Source organism: Otolemur garnettii, unplaced genomic scaffold, assembly GCF_000181295.1.
Source record: "Otolemur garnettii isolate 467f Iridium unplaced genomic scaffold, OtoGar3 scaffold00014, whole genome shotgun sequence".
In the NCBI taxonomy this organism is placed as follows: Eukaryota; Metazoa; Chordata; class Mammalia; order Primates; family Galagidae; genus Otolemur; species Otolemur garnettii.
Window position 1 is genome coordinate 17,727,335 of NW_003852409.1, and position 21,093 is coordinate 17,748,427.

Here is a 21,093-nt window from a genome sequence, read left to right on the forward strand (position 1 = left end):
CTTACCCTTCCGTGCCTCAGTTTCTCCATTACAAGAGCATTCCGTTACCTATGATTTTGGGTCTTCTTTGGGCATTAATGTGAGTTTTCCATGGGCCTTGGAGAACAAGACCCTCTGAATACTCCTCTGCCAATTTATTCTTTTATGGCAAAACTGAAGAAAAACAAGATTCCTGAGACACACGTTCAACATCTACACAGGCTCAGGGCAGTGGCCACCGACATCCCCTGGGAATGGGTTCACCCATTGCTTTTTCTCTTTTTCTTTTTTTAGGAGACAGGGTCTTGCTCTGTCACCCAGGGTGACTCTATTTTCTCAGCTCCCAAGTAGCTGAAGCCATAGGCACCACCATACCTGGTTAATTTTTAATTTTTTTTTTTTTTTTTTTTTTAGAGACAGGGTCTCACTATGTTGCCCAGTCTGGTCTTGAACTTCTGACCTCAATGATCATCGTCCCACTTTGGCCTCCCAAATCTTCTGCTCTTTAATATAACTGTGTATGTCTCATAGCGGAAGGGGAAGGGGAGTCTGAGGTCTAAGGCTTTTTTTGCCTCCATCTTTATAATTGTTTGCTCTTATTCTGAAGGACATCATTAAACAGAGGAGCTCATTCCTAAAGAAAGCTGGCTGCTTCTTGCCCAACAGTGACTCGACCAGCCTTCCACACTCAATTACCACTGCTGCCTTTATCCCTGAGGTCCAGGCCATTCGGGGGATGGCGAGTCCTTGCTCACGGTCAGGTACTCCAGGCCATTCATTCTACCTCCCTCACCAGGGCAAACCTCAATCGCCAGCAGCTGCGGGCAGCAGGGCAAACGAGAAAGCTCTGGCCTGTGAGACAGAGGCCCAGGCACATCCCTGCTATGCCCTGGGGACCTGGGCTACCTCCTGGCTTGCTGGGGACCTGGGCTACCTCCTCCCATTGCTGAGCCTCAGTTTCAGGCAACGAGCAGGTTGGACAAGTGTTTGCTAAGGTCCTTTCCCCAGTTAAACTTCTATGTCTCCCTGCTCCAGGGCTGCAGGTAGAAGGAACAGCTACATTTACTTGCACAGTGGTCAAGGGTCATTATAGCATGGAGGTCAGTGGCTTTGGGACATCCAGGGATGGACTCCCAGCAGGCCTGCCAGGCACCTGGCGGACTGTCCTCAGTTTCTCCCATCTCAGGAATGAGCACTCAAAGTGTGCTGGCTGGGGTTGCTACCTGGCCACTGAACCAGATCCCTGAACCTGGTCCAGAACTTGGGGCTTTAAGATTCCATAGTGTTTAAGAGAATACCAGAAGGGCAGATGGAGAATCTCAGGCGTGGCAGGATGCACACCCCAACTCAGCACTGTCCACAGCAACAGAACTTTGAAGGGACTTGAAGGCCAGGAGGTTGCCCCTCAGATGGGGTCACGGCTGTGTCCTTCTCTTTGGAGACAGCTGCCTACAGAGGGTGGATCACAGCCAAGACCTGCATTCGAGCAACCTGCAAGTTCTACCCATGCACGCCTCTCCCGCCATGGCAAGTGGGCAAGTCTTCCCAAATCGATTGCCTGTTAGCTGTAAGTTACCAAACCTCTGTGCATCTGTCTCTCCTGCAAAATGGAGATCCTAACTTCACTCTCTCTCCAGGTAAAGGAGCCCTGTTAGCACAATGCCTGCCATTTAGCAATTCAATGAGCTACGGCAAAGAAGAAAAAAAGTTAAGATCCAGAGAGAGCCCAATGCAGGGCCAGGGCGGTCATCAGAGTCCTCTGGTCCCATGTTTGTCATTATGTGTTCACTGGCGACATTAGACCCTGGGGCGCTCCACCACCTCAGATCATAGAGAAATCTCGATCTGACCCGGCAGATGGCATGGCTGAGATACTATCCATCACCAGATGACTATCCAGGCGGCACATTATGATTATGGAAATGTAAATTATATGTGTTATGTCTTCAAACTTAATAACTTGTTACTTGGATTAATGCTCTCAGGAGGCAAATAGGCCTCACTCAGCTCTTTGGAGCTGACTCTGAAGCCCCACAATCATAGACCAGGCTGAACGAGTCTCTGTGCAGCAGAAGAGTGAGACAGACTGGAGAGGGTCACCGTGTAGGGGGACTAATGGGTTGTATTAACACGGCATACGCAAGTACGCTTCTGTGTTTCAAGGCGTGCACCAAGTGCAAGCATGAAGTGAACCACAAGGTCACACGTCTATCAGATTACTGTGCTGAGAAACATATGCTGAAGAAGTGTTCTGAATAAGTCCCAAGTAAGGACACATAATCGTGATTCATCCAGCTCATGTCAGGCACCAGCCTCAAGAGCAAGGGTGTCTCTGTTTTTTGGGGGAACAGAGATTCTCCACTTCAGGAAGGAGAGCTGTTCTAAGACACAGGTTACTGATCTGGAAAGGAGGGAAGGATGATGTACTCCCGTTCTTCTCCTTGACTTGCTGGGGCTCTGGGGTCAGACACACAGAGCAATGCTCTGCTAATGAATTGCTCTGTAACACTGAGAAAATTACCTAACCTCTCTGTGCCTGCTTCTGCATTTAAAAAGCAACAAGGATTATTAAGTTAATGTAGACTATTTGTACGGTACCTGATTAGTACCTACCATAGTAGATAGTAAATTCATGCTAAGTCCCTTCCTGAGCCTGCCAGCTCTTTCTCCCAAACACAAGCCCCAGAAATTCTCTAAATCAAGGTGGACACACAATACATGAGCAACTCTAACCATTCCTCCTGCCCTCCTCTTAAGAAACATTTTTCTGGTTGGGGATGGTGGCTCCCACCTATAATACTAGCACTCTGGGAGGCCAAGATGAGTGGACTGCTTGATCAGTCTAAGCAAGAGTAAGACCCTGTCCCTACTAAAAATAGAAAAACTAGCTGGGTGTTGTACTGGGCTCCTGTAGCCCCAGCTTCTTGGGAGGCTGAGGAAAGAGGACCACCTGAGCTCAAGAGTTTGAGGCTGCTGTGAATTATGATGACACCACAGTACTCTACCCAGGGTGATGGAGTGAGATGAAAGAAAGAAAGAAAGAAAGAAAGAAAGAAAGAAAGAAAGAAAGAAAGAGTCTTCTTTTCTTTAATCTACACTTCCTTATACCTGCTCTGCCTTCAACATTCAGCTCCTTTTCCACAGCCTCCAGGAAGCCTTCCCAGATTGTAGCTGACTCTGTCTTCTGAGAGCATCCATCATGCTTCTATGATCTTGTTGCCCTCTGTACTATAACTCTGAGTCACATTCATAACCCTGTCTTTACCATGATAAGTTTCTTGAGGCATATTTCATGTTGTTTCCTATATAACTTCCTTTTCATTCATTTACTTACCCATCCATTCATTCACTCAACAGAATATTTAATGAGCTTTCTATATGCCAGGTACCCCCCAGAATCTGTTCTAACTAAGGCATGGAAAGAGCAGCCCATGAGACTTAGAGTCAGGCAGCCCATGCTTCTCCACACTGATGTGAGTGAGCATAAACACCTCAGATACACATGGAATCCGGACAGAAACGCAGAAACGCCGAAGCAGTGATTCCCACCTGCCAGCCACAACCCTGGACAAGTTACTGAACTCAATAATGCTAACCAGTAACAGTGGCATTATTTTATCTGGTGAGGATTAAATTAATTAATAAAGTATTTAATACCTGGAACATAGGTTAGAAAAGGATTAGGTAGAGAACCCAGACCCCACAGTGGAAGTCTCAACCCACCATCCTTGGTAACCACTGTTACATTTTGGTGTCTGTCCCTCTTGACTTGTTCTTACATTTTATAAATAGGTGTATGTACCTATCTAAAACTATCACCTGATTTTTACATTAATTGACTCATGCAGAATACTTTCTACTCCCTCTTTTTGTCCAGCCAAATAACATATTTTAAGGATCTTTCTTCATCAGTCTAATGACATTACGCTCATGTCTTCCCACACTACCTTCTGTTCTCCGGCAGGGAGATTCTCACCACCATTGAATTCTCACTCCCCTATCAATGGACATTTAGGTTGATTCTTCTGTTTTGCCAGCACAAACACTTGCAATTGACATCCTTTTACATGCTATCTTGGGGCACAGGTGCATGGAATGCTCTACAGAAAAGTGGAATTTCTTTTTTTTTTTTTGAGACGGAGCCTCAAGCTGTCCCCCTGGGTAGAGTGCCATGGCTTCACTGCTCACAGCAACCTCCAACTCCTGGGCTCAAGCGAGTCTCCTGTCTCTGCCTCCCAAGTAGCTGGGACCACAGGCGCCCGCCACAACGCCCGGCTATTTTTTGGTTGCAGCCATCATTGTTGTTTTTGGCGGGTCCGGGCTGGGGATTCGAACCCGCCACCTTAGGTGTACGTGGCTGGCGCCTTAGCCGGTTGAGCTATAGGCGCCGAGCCAGAAAAGTGGAATTTCTAAGGCGGCAAGCAGTGTGTCTATTCATGTACCACCACTTTTCTTTGGGAAGATACCCTCCAGGGCACACCTCCATCCCTGTTGTAGTTCCCATAAATATCTGCAGGGGGCAGCACTATGCCATCTGGGCCTACACAGATCCTGAATCCCAGCACCGGATGGGGCTGGGTGAGGACCACACAATGGTCTTCTCCCAAGGCAGGGCTCACTCTTTCTTCTACAGGCTTCAGAAACCTCCAAGTTTAGGCAAATCTTCCAAATTCATCTGGGAGCTAAATCTTGGGCTCTAAATTATTGCAAACCACCAAAATAAAAATGAGTAGCCTGGTAGTGTGTTAGAGTGGAGACCCCCTTATGATTTTCCAATGGCAGGAAAGCTGTTTCCAAAACAATGATCCACCCTTTCCTAGTTTTGAGACTTTAGCCAAGTTATTTAACCTCTCTGGGCCTCAGCTTTCTCACCTATCAAATAAGGCTATTAATGCCTAAGCTCATGGGTTATTGTGTGAACCAGATGATGAGTGAGAAAATGTATGCAAAGCATCTCACACTGGCTGTGACACCCGGAAGGTGTCTGACATTAGTTATAGTAAAATTACAATGATGACCACATGTTTATCCTTCCCACTGCACAGATGAAAAAAGAGACTCAAGGTGGCAGAGTCTCTAACGCAAGGTCACAGACAGGATAAGAGGTAGGGCCTGGACATAAATCTTGAACTCCCCCAACTCGTGTCCCCTCCCATTTCTCCCTACCACCCTCTCACCAGTAGTTCAAAGGGATTCAGATAACACCAGGCCAACCCTACAGCATGGGGGTTGACAGACTGACTAGCAGAGGGTTTTTAAAGAGGATGTGGGAGTGATCAGCTGTAAACAAATGAGAGCCCCTCAGAGGCATGAACCCTGAGCAGGTGCTGGCACAGCCACATGAGCTTAAAAAGTCCCTCCCCATTCACCTCTGCTTTCAGGAAGGACAGAAACTGGTGCTGTGGACTTCCCACCCCAGTGGCATATTTTCACATCTTGAGAAAGTGAAGCCCTAATTAGCACTGTCTTCAGAGCTCCTTCCATCTGCACCATTTGTATCTGTGTTAATTACCTCTTACAGGGACCACTAACTGCAACGGCTTCCCTGCCTCCTTTCTCAGGCCCCAAACCATTCTCTGCACAGCAGAGAGAGAGTCCTTTTAAAACATAAGTGGGCCCTGGCTCTTCCCTGCTACAAACTCTCCCAACAGCTTCTGACATAAAATGCAAACTCCCTGCAGTGCAGCTCTGGCCCACGTGGCTGGCCCTGCTGTCTGGCCGACCTCATCTCTTGCCTGCCACCTGAGCTTTCGTACAGGATCAAGTACTCTAAGCTCTTTCCACTTCAGTCCTTTGCACGTGTTGCTCCCTGTCCCTGAAAGTACACATCTCAACATATTTACTTAAACAAGTGATTATTTTATATAGACCTCTCTCAACTGACTAGAAAGGCAGGAAATTCTTACAACCTGATCTGTAATGTAGCAATAAATAGAACACTTTGGAGTTGGTAAATGATTCCTCATAATAGGAGAAACAGTGAAGAAAATGTAAGGAATTGACCACTAACAAGGAATTTTACCCCTCCTGAAGCACCAGTGATTTTTCTAGTGAAATAGAAATGATTTAAACAAATTTCTCTTTTTGCCTTGTTTGCTAGGAAGCTCAGAGTTCAATTTCAAGATGCAGTACTGCTCCTGTCAAGGGCCCCTACACACATACTTTCCAGTATCATTTTTTATTCCATTACCTTTCTAATGATGTGCTTTTCAGGTTAATTCACCCAATTATTTTTGACCTAAGTGGCAATAGTAATTATAAACATATTAACAAATAAGTAAATGAACTATATAGAGTTTAAGGAGGATATTAAATCTCACCATTCACATGGTAGATGCTCAACATACCAAACGCCAAATGGATGAGTAAATACCTTAATCTAAGCCCATTGCTAGGTTTAGATACCTCCATGCAGCTAGAGGCAGAAATACTTTTTACTGATGTCTGGGCAGTAACGGCTCTCTCCTCCTGCCTCTCTCTCCACTCTTCAGAGCTGCTTTGCAGCTGCTGAGTCTAGTCTAACAACATATGCCATTGGTAAATATTTCCTCTTAAAAAAGTCCAAAAAAATATTATTTTTGTATTCTTTTGGAACGATGACATACCGGGGTAGCGGTGTGGTGAGAGAATTCACTATTTCTCAAACAACTGTGGCTTCACGGTAGCATCCTCTGTTCCTGCCCTGGGGCCGGGGCCTGGGGCACAGCTATGCCACAAGGTGGCCCATCTGCTCCAGCTCTGTGCGGTCATCTCGCTTCCTTGAGCTGTTACATCCCAAAGTAAATCAACTGGACAGCAGAGCAGCTGGGAGAGCCCTTCCAAGACCCCCTCCCTGAAACACTGATCTCAGCGTAAAGATCACGAGACAATGTGACACCATATGATGAAACTGAAATGCAAGGAAGTGGGTGATTCAACCACTGAGGGAATGTGAAAAAAGGCCAGGGCAGAGAGTGGAGAAACGGACTAGTTAGGAGGATGGGAATGGAGTTATCTTCTTCTCCTCTTTCTGCTTTTCTTTATGGCTCTTTAAATCTGCCTTTAATTTGGGCCTCACAGGGTAGGTTTAAAAAAAATAAAGCATTCACCCCTTCTACCTCCTTTTCTTTATGAGTTTGACCTTCTCCAAGGGCTCAGTGTGAAGATGCGGAAGGAAACCTTGGCTCCCTTACTGGGAACGCTGGGATCTCAGGGGCCGTAACAGGGACTTGACATTTTAAAGCCTCTGCTCTCCACTATCATTACTTCTGAATGTCTTAGGGAGTTCAGGCTGTGTGAAAAGGAAAACATGAACAATCAAAGAACGGGAAAAAGAGTCTTGACCTTGGGGATAATGATACCAGAAATCTGCAAGAAAGTGACAGAATGTCTACCCCCTTTGCAAAACAACTCACAAAATGAGGACAGGGCACATTCCAGAAAGATATTGATTCCTTTTTAATGCAATTCTTCAATTATCCTCTAAGTCTGGCTTTTAGTCTCTTATAATTTAAGTAAATTGCTTTATAAAATGTTCTTTTAAATTTTGTCTCTTTATTCTATTTTTTTCTTTAAGGAAGAACTAACAAGATTCTAGGAGTCGTAAATATAATCACTGAGAGATGAGCCCTGATGGGTTTGCAATGGCATGTTTTGCTGTCCAGGATCGATGTGCAAAGCACACAGAGCCATCAGGAATATCGGTTTATACCAATTTCATTTTCTTGGTCCACAAGTAGATATGTATATTGATGAGGGTTATTCTCCTCCCAGACTCTTTATATCATTGTCTCTTATCACTTTCTGAACATTCTCGGTTGAAAAGGTGACAGGCTTCCAACTTCATTCAACCTCACACTGCAGAATCTGAATTGAAGAGGGATGAATCAACTATTTCCTTAAAAACCTACTCATAAGATATCAGGAAGAAAAAGAAGGACAGATTTGGTGACATCAAAATGTGAGACTCTTGTGATTAAATGGGCATAGGATATCAATAAGTTATATACCAAATATGTATGTGTAAATACTTATGTACAAACAATAAATACGTGAAAGTGTTCAACTTCACTATTTAAATTATGCAAACTAAAATAGGATGCTTTTTTGTCTATCACAGTGGCAAAAATGGAAAAGAAATATAATATCCGGTGTTGGCATAGCCAGAGAAAAATGAAGACTCTCAAACACTGTTAAATGTTGGGAGGATGGATTATAAAGAAAACAAATCCCTTTCCAACAGCCGTTTGGCAACAGTTAATCAAACGCCTTAAAATTATGCCTCTTCCCCAAGCCAATGCCACCTCTAGAAAGACAGCCCAAGGAATTATTAGAGACACACTTAAAGATTAATGGGCAAGAATGTTTAAAGCAGCAATATGGGTAATATTAAAAAAACAAACTGTCCAACAAGAAGAAATTAGTTAAATAAATCATGCACCTCTTCACTACAATATATTATGCAATTGTTAAAAATTGTGTTCTAGAAACATTTATCAAGGTGGGAAAACAGTCATGATCTATTGCGTGGTGAAAGAATCAGGCTAGATAACTATGCTCTGAATGGCAGTTTTGTAGAGACTATCTAGTACCAGTATAAACACAGATGCACTCAAATGGGCAACAGTGATTACTTCTGGGTAGGTGGGAGGGTGGGATTATCAATGAGTTTTGTTTTTCATCTTTTGTGTTTTTCTGGCCTGTCTGAGTAGGCCAGAAAATTGAGCCCTTAGATCATTTAAAGAAAGAAGGAAACACACACACATAGAGGCAGATTCCTCTACTCCCCCTTTAACTTGTCCAGTCCAGACAGGGTTGATGACCACTAGCCTTTTATCCGAGACCCAGAAAAGACCCTGTTTTCATCCTCCAAATGAGCTGATCTGGCAGTGTCGATGAATTTAGACTCCACCATTCAGGGAGACGATTTCAGCAACCACCAGTTTATTTCAAGGGGGGTTGAGTTGAGGTCACAGTTAACTATCAGGGTATTTCCACAGACAACGTATGAAATAAAAACCTGACACAGGTCAGGACTGGTGAGAGAGACCACAAAGAAGGAAGAGAAAAAGAAAAAGGAAAAGGTGCCCAGAGCCACCTCTGCCCTGATCTCTAATCAATAAGACACAGAGTCTTATTGCCTGGGAAAGGGCAGGGGGCCCGAGCCAGGGTTTTCTGGTTCCTTCTGAGTTTTCTCATCAAATGGCTATAAAGACATTTCTGTAAGGAAAAAACTCAGGGAGGAAACGTATATTTACTGAACCTCTGCTCCTGCCAGCTCCTCACTGGGCCGCATACCTCGCTTGCCTGTTAGAAGCAGCGAGAGCTGGGGCAATGAGCATGCACTTTGAAGGCAGAAGAGCTGGTTTGAAATCCTGGTCCCACCGACCTGTTTGTGGGTCCATGGTGAGTCATTTCCACTTCTGGTTCTGTTTCCTCTCCCAGGGGGCTAGGGTGAAGGTCAGTGGGGGACACATACGAACCCACGCAGAGCTCGTGACATCACATAGAAGATTTCTCATGGTGGGGATATTTATTAATGTGCTAAATATTGGAAACATCTTACATGTGTTGTCTCTTTGTATTCTCCAGTGCCACGAGGGGCGTCATCCTGTAGGAAAATGACCCTAACACAGCAGTTTGCACACAGGTGATCATCAAAGGTTCACACTTTAATTCTTTCCCTGAATGATCGTTCGTATCTCCACTTTAGAAACAAGAAACCTGAACAGTGAAGTAACTTACCTGCCATTTTACCGTTATTCACAAAGAAGAATCTGAGCACCAGAGAGGTTAAGAAGCTTGTTCAAGACCTGACAGCTACCAAGAGGCAGAGCCAGAGGCCAGACACTCTGGCCTCAGGGCCCAGGCTCAGGCATTGTGGGGTGTCTCTCTCTCCACTATGGGTGTAAAGATACAGGCCCTTAAGTCCACAGAACCAAGGTTAAATCCTGCCACTTTCTAGTTTTGTGACAACAGGCAAGTGACAAACTCGGGAATTTCACAAAACAAAGCAATAACAGTGGTACCTACCTCCAACTTCATGAAGCTGTTTTGATGTTTAAATGAGTTTATACATACCAAGTGCAGAGAACAGTGTCTGGGTCATTGCAAGCCCTCCGTTCAAAGTTTACTATCACTCAATGAGCAACAAAGAAATCACCAGGGACTATATTATCGTGACCCAAGTGACAGAACAGGAAAGAAGGTTCCCAGAGATGGGGGCAGTGGCTGGGTGGGCAGGTCTGCTGGGAAGTGTGCACTGAGGTTGGGCCTACTGGGCTGCGGGCAGCACAGGGGCAAAAAATTGAAGCTTTGTTCCAGGGGAGGACATGCTGCTGGTCTGGCCAAGTCTGGACTTGATTTAGGAAAAGGATTGTCAGCAGGTAAAAGGCGATCAGATCAGGGGAACCCAAATGCCAGGTTGAGGAGCTTAGCCTCTGCCCTGCAGGCTCCCAGCTCAAAAGCAGCGTTCCAGGCCTGGTGCAGATTGATCAGCTTGACCAGATACACCTTTAGAGAGTGCACCCTGCCACCTCCAGGATGGAGAACAGACTGGTGCCCAGATGAGCGATGGAGAACAGACTGGTGCACAGATGAGCGAGATAGGAGACAGACAGATGGGGGAGCAGCCACTGCAGCTCTGCCGCGGTGGTAGAGGTGGCGGGGACTGAGGGAAGTGTGGTATGAGAAGTGCTGGAGAGAGGTCAGACCTGGTACAGTCACCAAGGGAGAGAGCAGAGAAGACTAAGCCAAGGTCATTGACTTGTAAGAAGTTCATGATTTGAGGGCGAGAGGAGGAACCACCAGCAGAGGGCTGGAAATGAGCCAGGATTTCCAGAGCAAATAAAAGAGATTCCTAAGACTGGAGAGGAGCTGAAAATATAAATAAAAAATGAATACCTACATTAAAAGGAGGCACAGATCCTCTGCAGAGACAGCAAGGCTAGAAGACGGATGGAGATACAGACATCCAGGGAAGCAGAGAAGGGAATTTGAGGAAGATCTGTATGTGCATGTTGACCTTTGAAGTAAAAATCTCAAGATTCGAAGGGACTCCTGGAGGAGGACTAGAGAGAGTTGGTAGAAATTTGGGAAAGGTTTAGGGCTCCCCAAAGAGGGAGAGAAGGCAGGCCCAAGGAGAGAACTGAAGGAAAAGGGTACTCTGGGCGCAGACACAACGAAGGATGCTGTCCCTTCACATGGGACAGGAGGATAGAAATGGCAGAAGGAGAATCCCTCCCCTGACTTTTGAGAAGTTCCCTCACCTATATAGGAAGTTAACTTCTGAAAGCTGGACCACTTTCTTTATCAGAAATGGCTTAATGAGGTTTAGCACGCAATTGCAGATGTGGTTCAGATAAATCACAGGTTGGGTTTGTTTTTTTTGAAGTGCAAAAGCCCATGTTATCCAATCACTGCTTTCATCTGCATTAATTGCTTTAATGGGCTCTGGAAATAGCCCCCCTCTTTTTCTCCCTCCCCATCAGGATCCCTGGAGAGTCCATTAGGGAAGGATGCTGAGGTTAGGGATGTGTCCCATGCCAGGGACAATGCTGTCACATTCTGGGCCATGTGTCTGTCTTCTCTGCCTCCCCATGTTTTTTAAGATCTCACGGATAATCAGCAGAGAAGTGGGGACACACAATTCCCTTCAACCACTGGGCTTTATTACTGCTGTAAAGCAAAAATAGAGACGTCATAAGCCAGATAGCAGCAAATAGGATTTAAAAAAAAAATCTGTCTACATGGGAATATTGACTACATTTAGTAAATGACTCTGCAATTTCAAACGGCTACGACAGATCACACGGGCCCCCAAGTCCAGGTGTATTTCCTTCCAATGGTACTTTAAAACACAAAAACACTAAGCAGGCACAACAGAGGACTTTCAAAACTAAGTAAATGCAGTTAATAATATTTTTCATCACAATGTTTGCAATAGGACCCCCACTGCCCTATTCTCAGACTTTTGATGTGCAATAATGATGACCTTTTGGGGAGAACTGTGTGTCAGCTTTGGTGGTAGGGATATCGAGTCACAGAGAGGCAAAGGGACCTGCCCAACGCCGTGGCCAAGTAACACTGCCAGATGAAGCCAGGTCTATCTCCAAAAGTCATCTCTTGGATTTTCCAATGTATCAACTGACTTTGCACATCTGGAATCTTGCTCCCAAACAGCTAAGGACAGGGACAGGGTGGGTTCACCTGTCTGGCCAAGTCTTTATGTGGACAAAGAAAGATGGGGTGGGGAACCCTAAAGGAAGGCAGTGCTTCCCAAACCTTAGTGTAGTTAGGAAGACTGGTCTGGGAGTTCGTTAATTCTCAGACAAGCTTATGTGTGGACTGCCACCTCTAAGACCCCATCACCTGTGTATTTGAAGACACCCTTTTGGATGTCACTTTATTCTGTTCTCCCCTGTAGCCTGCAGGGTTAGAAAGCGGGAAAGAGGACATTTGGGGCCTTGTTTATGACTGGCTGATGTACTTGCTTTGCATTCAAAGTCGGGAGGAAGCTGATAGTAGGAAACTGAGGAAGAGAGAAACAACTTAACAAAACTGGCTGCCAACTGAAGCAAAGCTGCAGCCAATTTAGCAGGAGCACAAATTCTCCAAGGGAAAAGGAAGCAAAGGTTCTGGGGCTGAAAAGGAAGAAAAACTAAATCCATTTATGCATTCTCGGTAGAGAATAAAACAGCTTTTAAACGTGCTTGTGATTACCGGGGACTCAGCCTTCATCCAGAATACTGGGGCTTCTAGAAACCTGAACAGTTAAAAAAAAAAAAAAAAGACAGACGATGTATCTCACCCAAAATTGGTTCATTGATTGCTTCAGAATGTATAAATGATTCTATTTTGGAATCACAGACACAATCAGGCTGCTGAAATAACCACTTCTGGGGATGTGTCTTGAAAATTAAGAGCAAAGTGACAAATGAACTAGCTGAAGGGGTCTCATAGGAGAGATCTGGACTGCAGGGGGTGGGAAAAGCATTGCCCACCCAGGCAAGGACCACATTTTAAAAATGGCTTTTCATTAAAATAGTAGCAAAAGGCTTCAAGTGCTATCACACCAATAAGGCATTTGATGCCTGCAGCCATTTGGAAGGATGTAGGTGGGAGGTGTCTATGCCCACTTCACAGCGCCCAAGATGGGGTTCAGCGATATCATGTGAACTGCCCACAGCCACACAGCCAGGTGGGTAGTATACTCTAGAGCAGTGGTTCTCAACCTTCCTAATACCGCAACCCTTTAATACAGTTCCTCTGGGTCGCGACCCACAGGTTGACAACCCCTGCTCTAGAGCTTTCAGCCTTCCTTGAAGTTTCCATCCAGTGCTCACTAGGCTGCCACCCACAAGAGCTGGAGAATCCTGAACTCACCAGTGCTGGATTGGAAGCAAGATCATTCTACCCATTCATTCATTTATTAAAGCACCTACTGTGTGCCTGCAGCTGGAGATATGGGAATGAGCCTGGCAGATCAAATCTTGGTTCTCATGGAGCATACTTATAATGGGGGAGGCAGACGACCAACAAACAGCAATATGTCCTGTCAGTGGTCGCAAGTGGGCGGGAGGAAATTAGAACTGGGTAAAGGGATGGAGGGGTGGGTGGGGCAGCAGAGCTGCCTTGGATGGGTTAGCATGAATACATGAGGCATGAGGATGTCATAGCACTTAGAATGCTGGGTCTATGTCTCCCCATGACCCCCCCCCCCAAGGATGGAGACCATGTGCTGTTTATCTTTGACTTCCAGGCATCAGCCACTGCCTTGTGGCATGGTAAATGCTGCTTAGAGGATGCTTGGACAAATGGTTCCACCTAATGATGGAATGGGCTGCGACATGCCACCCCCCCACCCCCCAGATGAGAAGGTCTCAGACCCCCTGCTTTGTAAAATGCAGTCTCGGAGTGATTTTTAACAGGCCCTATAAATGTCAGGCACAAAATGCATCATTTGCCTGCCCTCCAGCAGGGGGACTATCTTCCAGGAGGCTGACTACACAACTCTTGGGCTGGGTTCCACTTGGTACATCCCAGTGGTGACCTTGGGCTCACTGATTTCATCTCCTTCTTAACTCCCCTCTTCCTGGGAAAGATTAAATGGGAAGAGAAAGACAAAACAGCTGCACATAGTAGGCACTCACTAATGTCAGTCTCCTCTCTTCCCAATACTCTTCAAGTAAAGCAAAGTTAAAAAGCAAGTGTGAGGTGGACCACGGCCCCTCATTGATAAGGACGTATCCGTGTATATAGGTTCATCAATTTTAACAGATTTACCACTCTGGTGAGGGGTGTTGCCAATGGGACAGCTATGCACACACGGGGCAGAGGGCATACGAGAAACCACTGTACCTTCTGCTCAATTTTGCTGTGAACCTAAATTGCTCTAAACAATACCAAATCTATTTAAAAACCACATCACAAATGCACTAGCCTCATGGTGCTTCCTGCAGCTGACACCAGTAGTGCACAGGAAAAGAACGGAGAAAACGCATTTGATTCCTACTCCCTGCACCCCTTTCCACCTGCCAGGCCGTAAAAGTAAAAGGGAAATGTCAGCAGCACAGAAATCTTAAAAATCACCCCAACCCTGGTGTGCAATTAGAAGTCTATGGGAGCTCAGGCTTAATATCATATTCCTGGTTAGGAGTTTAAAAAAAAAAATCAGTTTTGAAAGATTTGTATTTCAGCCTCCAGCTACCTCTAGCCATTTAATGTCATTCTTTGTAATCAGAGTATCTGGTCCTGGCTGGGGACTAGTCTGGGGTCCCTGAGCAGGGAGACCAAAAGCTGCCCTTCCAGTCATGATAAGAACCTTTCCAGAAAGCCAGTTGGAGCCTAATCCGCTATGAACGCCTGCTTCAGTGCAAAGCCCTTTGCAGGATGGAGGGGGATTATGACTCCAAGGAGATGTGCATGTGCCTGGAGCATGAGCAGACAGGCACTTGTGCTAGGGGCTGTGTGCAGACAGGTGCAGACAGGCTGTATACCACATGTGGCAGGCAGAGGTGACAAGCAGCATCGCACATACAATCCAATTGGTTGGGGGTTAAAGGATCATACTTATCTTTGCAGTTCCATCCAAATGATGAATCTATGGGAAGTAATAAACAATACTTTTTTTTTTTTTTTTTTTTTTTTAGCAGAGTGGAATGACAGAAAAACAAGATACTAGTTCTGGAGTGATTCTGTATCTCTTTGATGTCCAGCTTCAAGTCAAGAGGCAAGAAAGAATCTTCTATCAAAACAGAATTGATTCTTAAAGAAAAAAGCATTTTCTTCTACCCTCAAAAATGTTTCTTTGAACAGTAAATAACCAGTTGAAAGAGGATTTTGCCCTATAGAGGTATCACAATTTTCTAAAACCTCAAGTATCAGTTTGAGTCAACTAAATATATAAGACTAAATTAAATAAATGGACCCTCTCAATATAGCGTATCACCCTTGATATGCAGCAACCCAACATCTACTCCATAAAGGGTTTATGAATAGTGAGCTTTCCTTCCACATGTCATTGTTGGCAGGACTAACAGGACTCAAGGATGAATGCAGGGCCAGAGGAGAGTCTGTGCACGCCTATGGTTTCCAAAGTGGAATACAGAAACGAGCCCAGAGGGAGAAGTTACATTTCAGATACAAAGTTGGAAGTGGTAATCATTTGTAACGGCTTCAGCTAACCATGGAAAATGGAAAAAGGACAATCATGTCATATGGAACGTGCTGGACCAAATATAATGACATATTAACAGAGACAGATTCTTCCCGGGTTATTATGCAAAGGAAAGGAGGGTGTGATGACGCTAATTAAATGAAAGGGTGGGTAACAGTTTTGAATTTCTGGACTCTTTCAAATTCTAATATTTTCCTTGGATTTACCCATGGGGATGCTAAGACCAGAGTAAGTCATTTGGTTTTTCTCGAGCTAAAACACACACACACACACACACACACACACACCTCAGAAGCACCTGGATATCCTGCATTCTGCTATTCGCATAACTGGGGGTTTAGGAAAGCAAGCAGGTAACTGAGTTAGATTTTGAGCGTTCCTAGGGTGGTGCTGTTTGTAGCAGAATCCTATTGTCATTTTCTCATTTCCTCTGGAATAGCACAAGGGTTGACGTTCTTGGGTCAAAAGATAGCAGTCAAGTGCTCGTCAGTCCAGCGTGTAACCCCTCAATTTCCTGATTTAGTAGAATGCTACCCCGCAGTGCCAAGACCCGTCTCCCAATCCTTTAGCCAACCTTCTTTACCCTGCCTTAAAGGAAAGCAATTTCAGAAGAACCAGAAAACACTAGACTAGACATTCTAAATGCCTTCTGTGCAGAACATGCCAAACCGAATCCGACTGAGCTGGAAGGGATCTTGGATAGCCCCTGACCCATCCACCATGGAACACAGAGAGGATCATCAACTTGCCCAAGGTCACACAGCAAGTGTATAGCACAGTCTAAGGCAGCAATCCCTGGTCTGTGGGCTCCATGGCCAATTTATCAAGAGTATTTGGCTGAAAACCTTTGAAAGATCTACTTTTCTTTAAAAATCCTTATTAGTTTGGCTCCTGTTCATTTGAGATAGATTTTTCAAAAATCAAACATTTCAACATAATTGCAAATAGCAAATGGCTCGCCTTATCTGAACCTGTCACTGAAGATTTAGCAAATGGGTTTCAAGAGAGGGATAGGAGCCCCAATGGATGAAGGACAAAATTCTCACTGAACTGTTTGGGTAACGATGGGTGCATGATTTGTCGGAAACAGAAAAGGGAACAACTTTGTCTGCTCAAGCCCCTTTTAAAAAGGTGGCAATCCTCTCTTGTTCACAAACTCTTAATTAACTTGATTGCTAAAATTTCATTTCATTTAATTTTGCTTACACACACACTTGATCTCTCCTTTTGGAAGACTTATGGGACACTTCTTCCTATTTTTCCATCACAGAAAAAAAAAATAAAGATTTTAAGACTGAAAACATATCTTCTGCTACATGCAGCACGGTATCCTAGGAAAGAAAAAAGGATGTATGCAGAAAAACTGGTGAAATGGGAATTAAGTCTCCAGTCTAGTTAATAATGCCCTGTTACCAAAAAGTCCCTGACATCGTGCCTTACAGCCCGGTAGCTTACAAAAAGGGGCCCTCAGTGGAGAAAGAGCAGTTTGTGTCAAGTAGATAAGCTGAGACCCCTTCTGGATGTCAGTGAAAGGACTTAACAGTCTTAATTTTGTGAAAATGTGTCAACAGTTCTCCAGGTGTCCTTTTAAACTGCCCCTGAAATGATCTACCCAAGGAGCAAACCCGGCCCAGGCCTCAGGGACTAAGTTCCGCCTCCTCCGTTTTAAATTCCACCTACTGAAGAAAAGTCTGTCTCGTTTTCCCTCTGGAGTTAATGTGAAACACAGCAACATTCACCTTGCCCGTTGCTTCTGAGGGATCCAAAGGGGGCCATCCCAGGCAAGTTGATGCTTCTGACGATGGCCCCGGAAGAGAGGCAATTCTGACGCAGGAGCTCGTTCTGTCTTAGTAGCTGCTGCCTCAGTTGCAAAAATGACAGTCGGAGACAAGGGCGCTCAGCTCCCACAGGCTCCTACGGGTCAAGGACAGTGCTGCTCCTATCAACCTCTCCCTGGCTGGCAAGTATTCATTCTCGGGCTGCAAAAACTATGACATGGAGAATTCAGGTTTTACTCTGGAAGCAACAGAGTAAATAAAGGCGTTAAGTCGGTGCTGCTCTGAGTCACAGCTTAACAGCACCTCGATGCTGTTCAGGGAGATGCAGACACAAGATGTAGAGCCCAGTCAACAAATGGGGCAAGGGTGGGGGATCCTGCAGGTAAACTGAACGCACAGCCACCCTCCTGGATCCTTACAGTATGGCTGGGTCTGGGCCACAAAATGAGTCAATGTTTTTATCGTCCAGGTTAACTAACAGCCTTTCCAAAGCCTATCAACTGGTGATGATTAAGTTACCCAAGTCTTTTTAAATTGCTACTAAAATTGAATCCATATTTATAAATGACCATTTGAATCAAGTATCTTTAGAGCATAAATTTATCATCTGAGAACTCTAGACCTTTCCGTGCCAAGGTTAATGTACTATTTCTTTATAAATACATCGAATGCTAGACAAAGGGGAAAGACTGATAGAGGGGAAGGAGACAGAGAGGAGAATTGTTGCATGGAAACTCACAAAGAGCTCTGCCCCTTCCACCCTGGAACACTACAAACCCTCAGCCTATTTCCAGCAAAGAAGTTTCTGAAAACCACGGGACCGCCCTGAGGGGGTGGACGGTGTGGGAAACAAATAAAAGAAGCCAAGGTTAGAGATGAGATGGTGGTGTCCCAGGTGCACAGTCAGGGAATTGGCTCAAGACTCACCCGGTCACAGGTCACTGAATAGCCTACAGGAAGTAGCCAGAGCCCTCTGCTGACTAGGAGGTTCCCAGTAGTCCTCGCTAGAGTTCAAAACACCTGCACTGAGGAAGAACAGGACGCAGGGGCATGCAGGGCCGGGCTGAAGGCTAGCCCACCTCCCTTAGAAGCCGCCTTCTTCTGCAAGCAGAGGGTGTGCTGATGTTCCTTCCCTCCCCCCCCAAATTCTTCACTGCACACATAGGGGTGGGGGTAGGGCTAAGTGCCTGCAAGGGGTCCTTGAATCTACCAGTGGAACCAAACACTATCCATCTCATACTCCAACTGGTTTTCAATAGCCTTGGGCTGTGAGATTTGCCAGCACACACACTCCTTTAAACAGTTTGATTAAATTCCTGGAAGCCTGTTGTCATGAGGTTATTTTTCTCAATTAACAGACGCAATAAGTACAAATACTCTCACAGGGGCTGGAGGAGGGAGGTAATTTTTGACATTCAGGCAGGAGCCTCATTTTCAACAAGGTTAGGGATCACTTATCTGGTCCAGTTGCCCGGTTTTCTAAGTGGAGAACAAGAGGTTCTAAGAGGGCAAGGGACTTATTGCAGAATACAGAGCCTGGTCCACAAAACAGCAGGGCCAGGGCAGAGCTTTGAGCTGGCCTAGTCTCCACAGGCCACTTAAGAGCTGACAAAACTTTCTTTGAAAAGGCAAAAACCTACAGGACAACAACAATAGCAGAGGTGGGAGGTTGGAGGGGTGGCACCTGCTAATTACTAACCACATTTATAATTATGCCAAGCAAACTCTTTTAATGCTCTTAAGAATCCGCAGCCCTTTCTACACTTTTTGATCATATATTGGCTCTAGTATTTGATACTGTCTTCTGCACTGGTCTTTAAGTTCTGAGGAGGTGCAAGGTCTATGTCTGTTTTGTGAATCACTATATTTTCAGTGCTTGGCATCTATTCGCTCCACAAACTAAATATTCCCGTTTTGAAGTCAAGAACAATAAAGCCCAGAAAGGTTAAGTGATTTGCCTAGGGACACACAGCATGGAGCCACTGAAGAAGCTCCTCCACTCCACCTGTACTCTGTCTGGAACTCCTCTCCAAACCACAGGCCTACCTTGACGGCCTCTGCATGGGTCACTCTGGCTAGGGACTTGTCGTTGACGCGGAGAATCTGGTCCCCGACCCGCAGCCCCTCCTTCTCAGCCAGGGAGCCCGGCTCCACCAGCGACACGTAGATGCCCACGCCGTGTTCCGAGCCCCCGCGGATGCTGAAGCCCAAGCCCTCGTGGGCCTTGGCGCGCCGCAGGCTCACTAGGCGCACTTCCCCCAGCCCGGCGCCGTCGGGGCCGCCCCAAGAGGGCTGCCTGTAGGGGGTGGTGGCGGGCAGGTAGAGGCCCTCCGCCGTGTACTGGTCGAAGAGCAACTGGTCGGAGCGCGGGATGACCAGACGCAGCATGGGCAGCAGGCGCCGCTTGACCGGGCTGTCCAGCAGCACTCGCAGGGTGCGCACCAGGTCGAAGACGTTGCGGCGCGCGTGGTACGCGTTCAGGCAGTGCGTGAACTGCTCCCGCTCCGCCTCGCTCAGCAGCGCTGTCAGCGCCTGGTGCAGCTGGCGCACGTTGGCAGACAGCAGCCGCAGCCCAGCGCCCCCGCCGCTGCCCGCCCCGGCCGCCGAGCCCAGCGAGCCGGTGGAGGACGAGCTCACCGACAGGCCGTCCAGCTGCGCGTTCATCTCCCCGCCGATGCGCGGCCAGACTCGGGGCGCGTGGTGGGGTGTTGGCGCACTCGTGGGCACTGGCACGACAGCTGGATCCCAGGGAAAGCGGAGATCACGGCTGGAGTCTGGGTTTAGGGGACGCGGAACGGAGCTGGATCCCAGGAGACGCGGAGACGGCGGCTAGAAGACTGGGTGTGGGGGGTACGGAAACAGTGGCTGAATCCCGGGGGGTTGCGGAAACCGCTGCTAGCGTCCTGAGGGAGGCGCAAAAACGGCGGAGGTCACGAAACTGGGATCAGGGGGACGCCGAGACGACAGCGAAGTCTTGGGGCACAAAGAGTTGGCTCCTGGAGCCCGGAGGTCACAGAGACTGCAGCTGAAGACCCGGGGGCGCGGAGAGAGAAGCTACATTCTGGAGGGCACAAGACGACGGGTGGCTGGAGCTGGAGCCGCAGCGAAGCTGACCGCCCCGTCACACCATGCCCGGGGCTCCCCCAGCCAGGCCTCCAGTTCCTCTCGGGCTGGGGGACCCCAAAATCAGAAGTTGGAGCGGGGGCTGCTCTAGTCCCAGAACCCCCAGGGTCGCAGCCGATGGAGCCGCGCGGGTGTCCGGCAAAAAGGGGTGCGAGGCATGACCGAGGCAGCCCCGGGATTCAGCAGCCCGGGGACCCCAGCGCCCCTGCACCGCCCCGGCGCGGACTGAGCCGCACCACTGCGAGCCCAGACTTTGCGAACTGTTGAGCCGCCCGGGGCCGAGTGTTCCAGCTAGTTCCGACGCCGTCGCCGTAGCCAACCCAGTCTTGGCCCCGCCCCCTTGCCCCTCCCCCTCTCCCGCCCTGTCCCCCCGCAGGTTCTTCAGGAAATGACGTCCCGCCTGGCGCGCCTGGCGGTTGCCTGGAGACGGGGTGAAACAGTCCAGCCCCAGGGAAGAAAGGGGTGAAAGTGGGGGTAGGGGTTGGAGGAACCCCCCAGTTCTCCAGCCGCAGTGGCAGAGGGTGGAAGGAGCTCAAAAACAGCGCCCCTCGGCGGTCG

General features: G+C 47.0%; 1 protein-coding gene across 2 annotated transcripts in view; it reads right to left on the reverse strand.

The window, feature by feature from the left end:
• WHRN (whirlin) overlaps positions 1-20,746 on the reverse strand; it is an 87,254-nt gene extending 66,508 nt beyond the window's left edge. For both annotated transcript variants that reach the window (XM_012802469.2, XM_012802470.2), the window contains exon 1: positions 19,459-20,746. In XM_012802469.2, coding sequence (XP_012657923.1) covers positions 19,459-20,076 — 618 coding nt within the window. In that variant the 5' untranslated portion in view covers positions 20,077-20,746. The remainder of the gene's footprint in view (positions 1-19,458) is intronic.
• Between the last annotated feature and the right edge of the window lie 347 nt (positions 20,747-21,093).